General features: G+C 37.9%; 1 protein-coding gene across 4 annotated transcripts in view; it reads right to left on the bottom strand.

Moving 5' to 3' along the window:
• The window catches only part of VPS13B (vacuolar protein sorting 13 homolog B), a 481,062-nt gene that overhangs the window by 42,351 nt on the left and 423,358 nt on the right, over window positions 1-15,353 (bottom strand). For all 4 annotated transcript variants that reach the window (XM_048068672.2, XM_048068671.2, XM_048068670.2 and 1 more), the window contains 2 exons: window positions 14,564-14,913; window positions 8,153-8,314 (listed from right to left, as the gene is read on the bottom strand). In XM_048068672.2, the coding sequence (XP_047924629.2) occupies window positions 8,153-8,314; window positions 14,564-14,913 (512 nt within the window). The remainder of the gene's footprint in view (window positions 1-8,152; window positions 8,315-14,563; window positions 14,914-15,353) is intronic.

Here is a 15,353-nt window from a genome sequence, read left to right as displayed (position 1 = left end):
CTTGTAAATATTATGTTCTCCCATGATTTGTTTCCAAAGAGAGATACCACTGGCCATAGATCTGGCCAGTTGGACTTCGTGAACGTCTGCAAGTTGGTTTCTTTTCATTGTTTTAAGAAACAACGACAGCGACAACTTTCAAAGATATTACAACTCAGTAGCCTGTTTGCAATTTGTGGTATCCTCAGCACAAGTTACTCACAGAACAAAAACATCCATTCAGTGGGTGGCTTTTGAATTTGCTAGAGTGATGACTGTTGCATTCAGATTCAAATTAGTTTTATGCTGGAAGCACAAAGGCTAGTATGTGCCAGTGGGTGAATGGGCATTTGTTTGGGTATATACATGCGTGGGCACTTTATATTCAAGAATATGTTGAGGGAACTATGCACTAGGACACTCAAACTCATAAACAAACACATCGCTTTGATACTTGAGTATTAGTTACAGAAAAGGAAAAACAAAGCAAAAAAGAATCCAACTGCAGTGGCTGGAATCAGTTCAGTTTCTTACAGAGGCAGCTGGGAATAAATCTCATCACATATGAAAACTAAGAGAAACAAGAAAACTGTTTGCTTTGGAGAGACTGGTAGCTGGAAATGACAGCCAAGTAATGAGAAAAGGTACTAAGAAGGCACAAAAAATGTGGTGTGCTCCAAAGATAGATGTCACATGAATGCCATAACTGATGATTAGTAATTGCATGTAGCTCCAAGATTAGGATGTCTTCCACCCTGTATAAACAGCTTTCCTCATGAGCTGAACATTCCCAAGAAACATGCTGTCAGCTTTCACTGTGTAGTTATTAGCTTACAAATGCTGCCTTACTAATTTTCTTTGCAGCACAATAATTATTGTGCATTTAACTTCATAGTTCAGGAACAAAAATAAAAATGAGATATTACCATATATTGGAAATTCTTATTTCCTAAACATACTATTTGTATAGTGATAACTGCTACATCCAACAGGGAACAACCTTCATAAATTATTTTAAATATATCTAATATATTTGTATTAATGACATAGTAATATAAAAATTGGGTATTGCAAGTTTCCTTGTGAGCCAAGAAACTGCATTACATGAAAACACAAAGGGATCTCCTGGTGAACCAGTTACATGAATGTGAGATTCCTGCACAGCGTGGCTAGAAGTGATTAGCAAATGACACTAAGTGATATAGAGATATATGGCAGGAAACAAAAATTGAAGTAATTTTAGAAAATTAAGTAATCAGGTGTGAACATTATGTTAACAGATGTCATATTAGATGGTGTTAGATACTCAACAAGACAGACCTCTAATGTTATAAAGCTGACCTAATACTACAGATTCAAGGCAATTGCCATATAACCCCTTTCATTTATCAAGTTTTAAGTAAACACTGAGTATTTCTCAGGAACTACTTAAAAGTTTAACTAATAAAGCTGAGTATGGTATAGATTAGGAGAAAAAAGAAGTCATAGCAAAAAGGTACAAAATATTAAATGAACTTCAAAAACATTCTAACAAATATAATCCAGAGACAAATGGCAATTTATAGTTTAGAGAAAATTTAACACAGTTTGTTATGTCTAATGATATGTATTCATTTGTGTAACAATTTGATTTCTGCATTTTCTGTTGGGGAAACATAACAGATAATGCAGAGCTTTTTGTTTGGACTCGATGTTTGTGGGATTTTTAACTCTGAGCCATTATGGATCTCTGTTTTGAAAGGGAAAGGAATTGCCTTCAGGGAGGTAGACTAAGATGAAGTTGTTCCTACTGGCGGGAACGCTTAGAAAAGCTGCATTTTTATCACAGTTCCTTGCAGAATGTTTCCATGCACTCCTCAAAATTTGCTTAGGTTTTCAGCTAGATGTGTGGGTGAAGGATATGATCTGAGTAAATAAAGCGAAGTGTCATATGACAAGGCATGGAGACTAAAATGGGGGATTAAAAATGAGACTAAGAATGGAGTCTGTCCAGAAAAGGCAGCATTTCCCAGCTGTATAAGTAATTCTAAGCTTGTGCCCTCAAAATGCTTAGTGACACAAATTTGATTTCTATTTTGCTTGTAGAGCCACTGAAGTTAACTTAGGTTCACTTTAGTTAAATTTTATCTGTTTTCCAGGTGAAAGTAGTAAATGCCTTTTGGGAAGAATATGAGAGATTGCTGTAAACTCTGAGGGACTTGAAGGAATCAGGTGAGGAGCTGGTTAGTGCATGGAAGCAGATGATTATTTTCAGAGATATGCGACAGTAAAATAAAAGCTGGGATGATGCAGCAGCATGGAGGAAAATGGAGACCTGGAGATGGGAAGTGAATTGTAAGACTTGAAGCTAAAGCAGTTTTTAACTGAAAAATTAAAAGAGGATGATCTTTATTTTTGGCTGTGTTTTTAGCAATTAGCATTTGGGAAAGCAGTGAATGAAATGTTCATTCTGCATATTGTCAACTGTAGCAATCACCAAAGGCTGCATTTCATTTTGGCTTGATTTTCTCATGGCACCTGGGAGACCTGATCATTTCTATGCCATCACCCCTTGTAAGACAAAAGGATTGAACAGAGGATGGGAGAAAGCAATGTTCATCATCCCTGTCTTGGCCAGTAGAAGCATGTCACACTCAGCAGATAAATTATGACCTTTGGGGGCTCCTGTGAGTCTCAACAACCTGCACAGCAGGCCTGAACCTCGCAGGTACAAACTAACTCTAAATACCATGGAACAGACTTTTGGTTAAAGTATGGCAACCAAATTTTGAAGATTCATGTGTCTCATGGACAATATGAATCTTTACCTTCCCCAGATATCATTTAGAAAGTAATACAGTCTAACCATTGATTTTGAATGTAGATCCCCTGAGGAAAGCAACAACACATTTCTCACTACTGGAATAGTGCAAAATAAAATAAAAACTTCCAACCTCCCCACGCCCAATGTTCTGCAAATAACCTGGGGAGGATTATACGAAGTACAAAAGGTTGTGCAGAGCATCTGTAACATCCTTAAACAATAAAACAGGAAAAAAAAAACAATAATAACTGATGTATAAGTCACAGCTTCTAAGTCTGAACCCATAGAGTACTGTATATCACCTTACACTTAACAGGATATAACCCAATACCTGGAATAATAGCCATTTGGAAATAAGTAACAATGAATTATTTTCCTGGTGGATATGCAACATAAATTAAAATTTGGCTTAATTTTTTTTTCATAGGAGAAAGAGGATGAGGTTCTTAAAGCTATTTCCAAATCTACAACTGCTGTTAACAATGTTTATAAAATTCTAGCAGAAGTCGAGCTTTGCAGGCACGCTATTTGAAACAAGAGGAGAATAACTTTAAATGGATTATACTGTTCTAATGAACATATTATTAATGTAATGACCACTCCTAATAACTTTTCAAGAATGTATAAGTGTACATTCAGAAGAATAGCAAAGCAAACAACAGAGCTTTTCTCTCAAATTCTACATAACTAGCAAGTCAAGTGACACAGAGTTGTTTCAGGAATACATACCTACTTTGTGTATGTGGTTTATAAACAATAACTTGGTCACATTCTCACTGAAGTCATTGCTCAAACCAAAATACAAACTGATTTTTACCCACTGCACCTGCAGTGGGTAGAATAGAGCAAAGTGAAAATGGGCTGCTGCCAGTAGACTCTGGAGAAAGGTGTGGGAGCTGCTACTTTAAATGCAGACTTCCCCCATGCAACATTATGGTTTGCATTAAAAGAAATATCACAGATTTAGATCCTGTCTGAGTGTGGGGAAAACTGAACTAGTGTGCTACAGAAGATTTTTGCTGTTTATTTGCAAGCAAGCAATCTCTGCAGAATACATTTGGAGGACTCTCATATGAATAGCTGGTTTTCACGTTTGCTGTGATCCCTGGTGGGACCCTCGGACTGCCTACTGTCTTGCAAGACAGAATTCCTTAACCCTGAGTATATTGCTAGGAAGATCTGATCTCTTCTAACTTCAGAATTTCACCCTATGTATCATATGCTCCAGTTCTCCTAAAAAATGCAGCTGTCTTGGAGACAAACATGACTTTTGACATAACTGGGGCCCATCCCACAAAGCAACTGGAAGATCAAGATAAGGAGCACAGACTGGATCCAATAATAATGTAGGAGCCAGTGTTGTCTGTACAACACAGGAGTGATGTAGCTTCTCTTCCTTTTTAATGATATCTAACAGACCTCTAACTTTCATTAAAATCTGCAAAGAGAACTCACGAGGTCTGGCAACTTTTGCTGGAATTGCTTAAAGCTTCAAATATCATCAGTTTTGGACTTACCCCAACTCTGAAAAGGAGTATATACTGGGGGTGTCTTATCCCTAAGGAAGGTCAAAAACTCATGAAATCTGAGGAAAACATGGGGGATGGAACAGAGCAGGAGAAATAGCACTGGACCTCAGACTTATTACTGAAATATTAGCCAAACTAGTGAGACTTGCAGGAATCAGAGTGAAAGTTAAAAGGGAAATGTTAGATTCCCTGAAACATAGAAGATCCAGGCTGGAAAAAAAACAAAGGAAGGAAGGAGTTTCAACCTAAGCCAAACAACTGGAGGGACACCACCAATAACTGATATATCCAAATCCTCGCTGTGCTGTATCTGTTTTCTTAACTTTAAAAAGTTTAATAATTTTTAATTATAGCCTATTGTAACTTCACTAATATTAAAAGAAATCTAAATACAAATAAATCATTACAAAACTACCTGCTATTACAAAAATAATGGATTTTAGGTAATATATTTAGTTTTGTTAAATTATTCAAATAGCCAGTTACTGCATCTCTCACTCTGCTTAATTAGCAAAAGAAAAATGGAGAATTTTATTGATGTGAATGTAAAAGAAATACAATCCTTTAAAAACTATTTATTTTCATTTAACTGAACTGCCTTGCCATACTAAAAAAACATTTTGCAGAGGTTAAATAAAGTATTTCATGGCAACCGCTGCCTCTTAGTGCCTGTGTAACAAGAAACATGAGCCAGCCGAAGTTGTGCAAGTTGGTTTTCTTTCCCAGTAAGAGAATGTGGTATCTAAGACCTTGTCCTAACTCATTTTATCCCCAAGTGTAAGTCAAGTAAGTCAAGTATGAACTAATGCCTGGAGGGAAGTCCCTGACTCCAGAAGTATGGATTATTTCACATTTATCTTACAATCTGCTCTCAGAGTTCTTAAAATTCACTAACTTGGCAAGTCGGGAATTATCATGAGAAATGAAATAATTTCATAACTATGAAGTCATCTAGCATTCCATGAATATGACACTTGTAGGGTTTGTCCATGCTTGGGCATTATTCTGACCTTTGGATAATAAACTGCTAGATAGTTTTGTATGGAAACAATTAGAAAAGTGCCACAGCATAATAGGTACAACCTGATGTCTTAATTGAGTAGCTGTTTTTGTTTCAAGGATTTGTATTAATCATTAAAAAATCTGCGCATGACAACATTTGTAATAACCTTTAAACAAACTCGTTTCATATGATCAAAAATGACAAAGGATTGCGCTGTTTAGATGAACTGCCTTTCTGAAGCATGCTATATTTACAGCAATTCGTATTTAACATTAACCAAATGAACAAAGCTTATAGATGCATGCCAAGATCCTGTGACCTTTGTAAAGAAAATTTGCTTCTATCTCACAGTGTGAGGAAAGCTTACGCTTCCATATATTTTCAGGGAAATTATCTCAGAGCTGTTTTTTAGTCTCTAAGTTTCCCAGCAAGAAATGGTTGTTGAAAAATATTAAAGGAGCAGAATACTCTTGAAATTATTCCAAGGGCTGGGATAAGTGAGGCATAGCCCCCCTACAAGAAGAGACTGCTGGCCAGCAGTGTGGTTAAGTCAGGAGGAGTAGGCTGTTAGCTTCGCCATCTCCTGGGATATGGGAATCCAACATGACACTCGTGACTGTTTATCAGCCCAGTTCTTCAGTGAATCTGAATCTGATCAGAGCAAAACAGACCGGGGAAACCCTTTGACATCACCAAGTTTCAGCTGAAGAATGAATATCTGAAAAATGAATCTGAACTTCTTACTGTCACTTCATCCACTCCCTAATCTGTGATTTGGTTTTCTTCTGGAATTTTTCACCTTCCATCCTGCATTTCAAATTTTTCGTTTAATCTGAAACTTACATAGGAGCCATGAAACTGAATATTTTGCACAGCTCAAGTCTGTGCCAGAAAGGACAAGTTAAAGATCAATGTTTTAAGTTCTGCAGGTGTTAGATGGCTAATGCAATATGCTGTGCTGGTGGTCTTCAGCAGCTTGGCTGCAAGTGACAGAAAGTATCAGGAAAATGCTATAATTCAACTCTTCCACTTTTCACTTTCCTAGGGATAATCCTCATTTTCAAAGCTTTCCAATTATTGGAAGTACATCACTACTAGAAATCCACCATAATTAGAACTATGCTACCAGCAGAATGATCGAGAATGATGGTCAAAAAGAGGATTCTCCCAGCCTGGGTAATCTTATACAGAACACCAGAAAATGGATGTGGAAAGCCTTACTTAGTTCTGTTTTGAGCATTTCTTTCTTTTTCCATGTATTTATTAAAAGGTTTAAATGATTTTTTTTGGGTGACTGCTACAAGTGATAATTGGTTATGAAAGATGGGTCACATTTTGCTGACTTGCTAATACAAGCCCTGTTGTTCTTTCTCCTTCACATGACTGAATGAAGTGATGCCATTTGTAACCCAAATGCAAGTGAGTACTGTCAGCTGATGAGTGAGGATCCTGTCTCACCATTTGACACATGCCCACTACACTGCACATGGTTACCCATTTGGTTTGCTTGACCATGGGCTGGGCAGTCACAAGCACTTTGCTTGCATGAGAAAACATGCCGTTTTTGAAAATGTGACAAGAGACGTATTGTAACTCCAGTGTCTCTGCAAGTCTCCAAAGGCCTCCCTCTGTGCACTACTACACCAGCACACAAAGTTTATAACAGCTCCTCTGTTGGTGGCATTGAGATGGTCCTTTATTAACCTTCCCTCCTCTCAATTTATGCTTTGACTTCAGTGTCAACTGCAAGTGTTTACTCTGGCTGAATTTGCTCTGCAGAGATTACAGCATTCATGTACAGTTCGGTAGTTTTGCATAACCACTGACATATGAACAAGAACCACAGTGAGTTTGTCATCTCTGTTTCCCAGTGAAACTTGGCGGTAGTGGAAGTGGGCACAACTCCTGTTGAGAGTGACCATCCAAACTTCACCTTCTTTTTGATGTCCTAACGCTGGTATTTTCCAAGGCTCTACAGGAGCTAGGAAACCAGAGCCACTACACTTCTCCCAGGTTCTGTAAAAATGTCAGTAACTCTCCAGCGCAGGACTGCTGCTCAGCAAGGGGGGTAGCATAGGCCTCCAGTGTATCACTCAGCAGAAGCTGGGTGTATACTAAAAGGAGAGAAGAAATGTTTTTGCTGCCCCATAAATACCTTCTTTTAAATTTTAAATCCTGCCTTATCCTGAATCAGAAAGAAAAGCCCACTTTTCAACACTGCTCAAGAAAACCAAAAACCTGGTTTAATTGAAATGTTGACAATTTTACATTATTTTATTTTGGTTTCAGTGTTTATCCCTAAAAGAACAAAAAAAAAAAAAAAACACCAGAGAAACTGCATTACTTAAACTATATAAATGGGATGTTTCTGACGATTTCCGTTCTTTTCTAATGCAAGCACATGGTGAGTTGGGAGATTTGTCCAGTTTGACCCTATTCTGCAAACAATTTCAGTGAACAGATGCTTCTGGTAAAAACAATTCATTAAAAAAATTCCCCAAATCTCTAATGTACATCACAGAAAACAGACACTGATCACTTAGTTATAAAAACCTGGCAAGCAATCTTCTTTTGCTTTTTTTCAGAAGCTTCAGTTTCTACAAATGCTCAGTTTTACAGAAAGCGGTTGTGCACATGCAGATCCACCCTTGAGTAACTTCTAAACACTTCTGGCTTTCCTCACTCTTTGTTTACCTTTTCTTTCTGATGTAGCCACAGCATGTGGCTCCTGAAGGAACTGGAGCATTGCAGATAGTTGACACCGTACAGAAAATCAATGCATAAAGCCACCGGTCAGTTCTAGCAGTTGCTGCATTTGAAGGGCTGTTTCTGACATACCTGTGGGGACTTGTGAGAGCGCCAGCTGTACTGGTGACTGTGGAGACTAGCCAGCAAAATATTTTCATCAGTATCCACCTGGCCAAACCGCAGTGTCTCCTGTGTGTCATTACAGATCACAAAATGGCTGAAGACCAACTCCTCTGCCTCAGGGCATTGGTTCTGAAAGGAAAAGAATATGAAAGCCAATAAGCATCAGATTAATTGCAAGACGTTTGGCAGCTGTCTGCCCAGTGGCGACTGTTACAACACAGAAATGCTTTAAGATCTCTTGCCATTAGCCTTGGTCTCATAGTATTCTACTCTCAGCAAAAACTAGTGTTTGGTTTGACAAAATATAACTAAGAACGTATATTCCTTTATTTTTCTGCAATGCAAACCTTAAACATTTAAAACTAAAATAAAAAATAGATTTCCTAACTGATGAAAAAGACTTCAAAAAAATTAACCTCAATGGGAAATGACATGGCACATAGGGCAGGAGGGACACCACAGGCTGATCAGAGAAACATGGAGAGGATTCTCCAGGCTTGACAACTGATTTCTCAGGCCAACAGGCTGCAGTGCCCCTTCCCCAGCTACAGCCTTTAGTTTGAAATGTTGCTGTAGGTCAGGAGAAGACTCTCTCCAGATACTGCAACACTTAAAAATAAATAAATAAATAAATGGACATGTGGGGAGAGTATTTTCACAGATCCACAAGGCTAGTTTGAAGATACATCTTGTAATTTGATCATCCAATATGAAAGCATCAAAGAGTATCACAGGTTTTGAATTTTAGATTTCACAATACTCTTTATCCTGTCTAGAGCATTCTTACATTTCTCTCTCCACTTTTCATTTGGATACTTTTCATTCTGTTGACACAGTGAGACTGTATGATAGTCATAAAAATTACCAGAGCTACAGGTCTTCCATCCCTGAAGGCCCAAATTATAATCCCCTATACAGGAGAGGTCAAAGTGTGACCGACAATTTGATTTGAAGATTGTCCCTCATCTAGTATCATAGACTCACCAAGGTTGGAAAAGACCTCCAAGACCACCTGGTCCAACCATCCCCCTACCACCAATGTCACCCATTAAACCATGTCCCTAAGCACCACGTCCAACCTTTCCTTGAGCACCCCCAGTGACGGTGACGCCACCACCTCCCTGGGCAACCCGTCCCAATGCCTGACTGCTCTTTCTGAGAAGTTACTCCTAGTTTCTAACCTGAGAAGAAATTTCTCCTAATTTCCAACCTGAGAATTTCTGTCCTTGTCACTAATGGTCTGGCACTGTCCACTTACAAGCAACTACAAGAAAACACTATTTGGACAGCATTCGTGCAATTTAATGGGTGTAACATAAAAAAAATAAAATCATCTTCTTGTGTTTTTCGTTACCTGTTTTTGACCTATCACATACTTTTGACAATGCTTAATTATTGGTCGGTTCCCTTCTTCCCACAATATAGCCCAGCTGCTCTTTTCTCATCCTTCATTCCCATGACGTTTTCTCTAACTTAAGGGACCTCCATGGTCTTTGAGATCAGATTCTATTTCCCCTCCTTGCTCTCTCGGTGGACCTTTTAAAAAGACATAATGAAGGTAGCACCTCCTCTGTTTGTGATCATATGGGCCTCTAGTTCTTTGATAACCATGTGGGTGGAAGCCTGCAGATATTCAGAGATCAAAAAAGAGAGAAAAAATACTTCCTGATAGTTCCCTATGGATCCATAGTTATCCATGAAAAACAGTTTGGTACATTGCTCATAGCACATTGCTGGGTGATACACGTTGAACAGATTTTCTGAAAAGGGAATGGTGCAAAGTATGACCAATTTAACATCCTTGAATGCACACTCACTGCTGTTACTAACTTCAGAAGAACCTAAGGTGCACGTCTATGGACAGGTTGTGATTCCCTTTGAGGCCATATGTCAAAATGGTTCACTGTGAGCTTTTGTGCAAAAAAAAAAAATCACTTTGAAAGTATCGAAGCATGGGAATATTTAGATTAAAGCTTCTCTCCAAATCTCATGAATTCTTATGTGTAAGACCAGGTATCTTTTGTGAAACAACAGTTAGCCTGGCATAATCAAAATCTCACTTTTTCAAAGCAGTAAAACTCATTACAGAGCACGTCTGTATCCCATGTAGTAGCAGATCTGGGTATGCTAAAGGCTGACATTTACAGTGCCACTTCAGAGTGCACAGTTTATTTTGGCATTTTCTAGTGGTGGATCTATGACTTTTTACTGTCAAGCTGCCATACCCACATACCCATAAGTCTACCACAAATACATATATTTCCCTGTTACAGCTTTGCAAAATGTTCTTTTTAAAAGGGAGGATTTGGTATCCATAGAGCTCAACATGTTGTTATAGTCAAACCTAGATACAACCCAGGGGAATTTAAGAAAATTGTTTTACTCCAATAGGTTTGTCTTGCTGATTACGCACAGAAAGTCTGAGAAAGAAAAACAAAATAAGAGGATGAACTTCCTTCTTTTACTTGACTATTGGTTCTTGCATTTTCTGAATTGAAAAGGGAATCTAGCAAGCTTCAGTTTTCTGTCTTGACTTTTTGGCATGTACAGAACTCCTAAATTGTACTGGGGGAATATGGTCACACAAGGGATTATTAATAGATTTGCATCCATTTTGGTGCTGAGGAATGACTGCCACCACTAGTCTTAAATGTTATGCTACTAGAATCCATTGCTTTTAACAGCAACACTTCTCAAACTTAAGCCAGAGAGATATTTTAATTACATTATTATTTGATTTTGTAACGGTCCCAAAGTTTTAACCAAGAAACCACCAAGATTTGCGTAATAGGAAGTTGTTCTGTGCTGCTAGGCTTAACAGATAGCTACTGATGCCTCAAGTGTTGATAATAACAGATGACTAAAGGATTATCAAGGAAATTGGGCATTCTTTAGCTCAGTACAACAGCAATGGACTGTGCAGGTAGGGTTCTAGGGAAAACTCTCATTCTCCTTGCAGTAAATGAGGGAGATTTTCCTCTGGTGGAATAGCACCCATGCTTTTCAGTCCCTGATGCACCCATCACAGGGAAACGCATTCCAAAGGTACTGCTGAAGTTTGACAGCAGAAGCTTCTACAATACACAGAAAGGGACAAAACAAAACCAAAAAATAACAGACAAAAAAATACAATCAGAAAGAGGACTGATTGATAAAAGTGAGTGTAAAGAAACCAGACATAATAAAAACAAACAGAACTGAGCCATTTGTGTGGCAGTGATGCTGAAGGGCTGAATGATGACTCCAGCAGTTGAAAACACCTAAGTCTGGATTAGGAAAAAAATCCTTCTCTGAATTAAAACTGCAAATCAAAAGAATCAGCACAAGATCAACAGCCTGAATCAGATACAGATTAGGGTCAGTTCCTGGGGGACAATTTCCTGCCCCTCTTTAGATCATTTTTCAGCTGTTCTTTTCTCTCTGAGAGGCCTGGAAAGTGTCTCTCATTTATTGGGCTTTCAAATATTTTGTGAATTCTATTCAGAGAGGGGAAAAACACCCCACATGATACTAGTCACCAGGCTTTGCCTGTCTCAGGACTTTCTGCTCACATCTCAGCTCACAGCTATTTCAAAGCGTTTCTGGATCTGGAAACAAACCATAAAAGCATAGGCCCCTTTATGTGCACAAAGTTATTTTCTGCGTGCTTCACAAGCTACCGAAGACCTGTGCAAGCACATGCACACACACACTCCTTCTCTCTCCAGTACTTATTAATGTTTTTCAGACAAAGTCTTCAGCAATTTCTTATCTCCCTCCAAGTTCCTCCAAGAGAAAAGAACATTTTTCTTCTGATTAAGCTTTGTTGTAACTTCATTCTCATGGGAGCACCCAGACGTTATCAGCTAGAAACTTAAACTGAAGCAACACGCAAGCTTTCTGTACCGTTTTCCTTTGTTCTTTGTGCTTGGGGTAGAAAGACAGGGAAACTGCTGTGATCATTGATGTCCTTTTGACTGATCCCGACTCATTAAGAAAACTTATGCAACTGCTAACAGAAAGGTTAAGGACCACGCAGACCTCGAGGAAAAGAAGCTCTGATGGTTTAAAGCAGGTTTAAAACAGGAGCTTTTATAACTTCTGAGGGGTTTAGGAAAACATTTACAGTGGGACACCACAGAGGAATAGTTTCTCCTCAGGAATACTCACTTCATGCCATACCTGGGGAGCTGTTTTCTCAGCTGACTCTGTGTCTCTACATATCACAAAGCACTAACGCTATGAAACAATTTGTGAAGGATTAAGTACCCAAATAAAGGGAGTGAACAACAAACAAACAAACGAACAAACCCCACGTTGTATATTCACAGGATACACACATTTTATATCTTGCTTGATACTCCGTACGTTATTAAATACTAAAATCAATTAATAACGATCTCGATTTTCCCTGCCTAGCTACTTGATTATTAAAACTGTTACTTTAGCTTTGTTTTTAGACATTCATTAGCCTCTTATTGCTTGTATTTAAGTAGGGATTTCAGATTAGACAGTGAAATATGCCAAAAGGGCAAACAGTTTTTAAAAAGTGCTAATCCTCTCAGATTTTCAGCATGTGACTTAGAAGTAAAAGCAAGTTGTATGCCTGGTGTTTTTTAGGCTTAATCTACTTTCAAAATGGTAAGCATTACCTAACAGAAAAATCAGTACATATCTAGGAAACTAAGACACTGACAGAGGCTTCTGTTAATCTTGAACTCCTGACCTAAAGGTGCAAGGCCAAATTGTTTCATGCTTCATCTGTCCGTCCACTGACTACAGCATCACTTGTTTCAGATATTAATCCAGTAAAAAATATGTGGAGAATTCAAATAACCTTTCCTGCTTATTAAATTCATGTTTCTAGTTGGCAGCATCTATATTGTTTTTTTTTGTGTGAACAGCAAACATCAAACTATGCTTATCATTGCGAAATTCATTCCTTCCCCGTGCAGTGCTCTCTTCTCCACCAATCTGGAGGTAAAGCCACATACAAAACATCTTTGTAACAATTAATTTAATAAGCCATTTTGAACACACTTGTGTGTTAACTGTTCCCTAATTTCAAAGCGGTGCGAGTTTTTAATCTCAAATACTCAGGGCTAGGTACCCACCACATCAGAACATGGTGGCAAGTACCCTTGACATGAGAGGAAACGAGAAAATTACAGCAACAATTACAGAAGTATATCCTCCTGTGGCTCATGTTAACATTGCCAAATCCATGTATAAATCAGTACCAACTATTCATAGAATGTACCTGTCAGCAATATACTAGGCGACATATGGCTCTACTTAATCAAATATACAATTCCGTTTTTTCAACTCTGAATATTCCTTCAAGGCACAGAGTAGTCAGTCAGTCATTCACACTGTGATGTGGTTTAAAACATTTAAATATTTATGCACCATATTTTATTTATATGTATAACTATGTCTGAGAGACCTTTTTTCCCATCCTAAGAGGAAACTGACCTTTCTGAAGGCCATTTTGCAGTAGTTGCCACACATGTCTTAGATGAGAGACTAGTTCTAAGTCAGAAATATTTGGGGTTTAAACAGCCTACCAGGGACTCTCATATACTTTCTATGTTTGTTTTTTATTAAAAGCATTGTTCAAAATATGACAAAAAACAGAAATTGGAGCTACAAAGATTTTTGTTCACATTGATATCTGAGCCAGCTGTAAAGATTTAAATCACACTAGATCTTGTTTTATGAATGTCCTTTTGCAACAAGAAAACCATGGAATGCCCTTAAAAAAGATTTTTTTTTGATATAAAACAGATGTTTTATCCTTTTTTGGGGGCTTTGTTATTGTAGTGCCATGATAGGTAATTAATTCCCAGGCTCCACATAGGTCTTCAGGCAGATGAAGAGAATGATTTGATTTCAAGGCTATAGTGGAATAAGGGAATTACAGGCCTTCAAGGGGTCATTGCAGAAGCAAGGTTCTTTATGCTGGGACCGGCTTCAGCCATTAATGCTGCTTGTACAGCATGTAATGTGAAACTAGTGTTGAACTTCAAATAAGGATAGAAATAGTAACTGGAAACAATACGCTCTACCGCTTAGAGTGAGCTGTGCTTACATATCATGCATCATTCACCTTTTCATAAATTAACAGAATATTGTGCATTTCAAGACCAAGATTCTGATTAGTCTGATACAAATCCATGTAATTTCCCTGAAACTCAAGCTGTTCAGCCTACATTTACCTTTATATATAAAAGGAGTCATTGTCTCCTAATTTTCACTGCTATCATGGAACACTTTTAGTATAAATTTTTATATCTTGGAATTCTTTAAATGAATTCAGTTCGGAATCATCCTAATTTGCTACTAAATTAATCAAAATAGCTACAAAATTTATTTTTTCTCACTATTAGATCAGCATACCTGCTGCCAAGCTTGAATTGCTGTATTTAGAGAATGAATTGCATATTGGCCAAAGTTGATCAAAATGGGGTCCACCATTATTGTGCAGTCAAATAGCCTTCCTACTGTGCTGCTGGAAATGGCTGTCTGCCCCCAGATTTTGAAAGGCTTCACAACACTCTGCATTGTCACGTTTCGGCACTCCAGAAGTTTACAGTCGGCTTGAGATGAAAACTGGATCTCCTGGAACATTGACTCATCTCTCCACTGACGAAGATAAACATGAGGCTCATCAAAGGAAATTATCATGTATTCTAGTTCAGATGGCATGCTCTTATCAGATAAAAATGGCTGAAGAAACTTTGGTGGTGCTGAAAAGTAAAAGAACAAACAAGGTTAGACTAGAACATCACTATTGCCACATCATGCATGTTTTTGCAAATTATTTTTAACTGCTTGTACATGTGATTTAAACAAATAAAATTCATAAGAGTGTAGACATTTCTGAAATCTGAAATTAAAAAGTAACTGCAAACTAAATTCATTTCATGGTAAAGAGACCAACAACAGAGACAACCAAACTGTTTTACCTACAAACCATACAATACTTCAGATTGTCAACCATTTGGAGCAGAGACCATATTTTTGTGGGAGCTTTTGCTACAGTAGATGTATATGAAGTTCCACACATAGCTCATTATAAATGCAATAGAAATCAGCCATATAACATTTGCTGAAATTGTGATTGATCAGGTTAAAAAGCTCCACAAAGAAAAATGTCTTTGCTGCATCTACAGAGTACCCAAGACCA

The sequence above is a fragment of the Anser cygnoides genome, chromosome 2 (genome assembly GCF_040182565.1).
Source record: "Anser cygnoides isolate HZ-2024a breed goose chromosome 2, Taihu_goose_T2T_genome, whole genome shotgun sequence".
Taxonomy (NCBI): Eukaryota; Metazoa; Chordata; class Aves; order Anseriformes; family Anatidae; genus Anser; species Anser cygnoides.
Note: the sequence above shows the minus strand (reverse complement) of the source record. Positions and strands in the feature narration are given on the sequence as shown.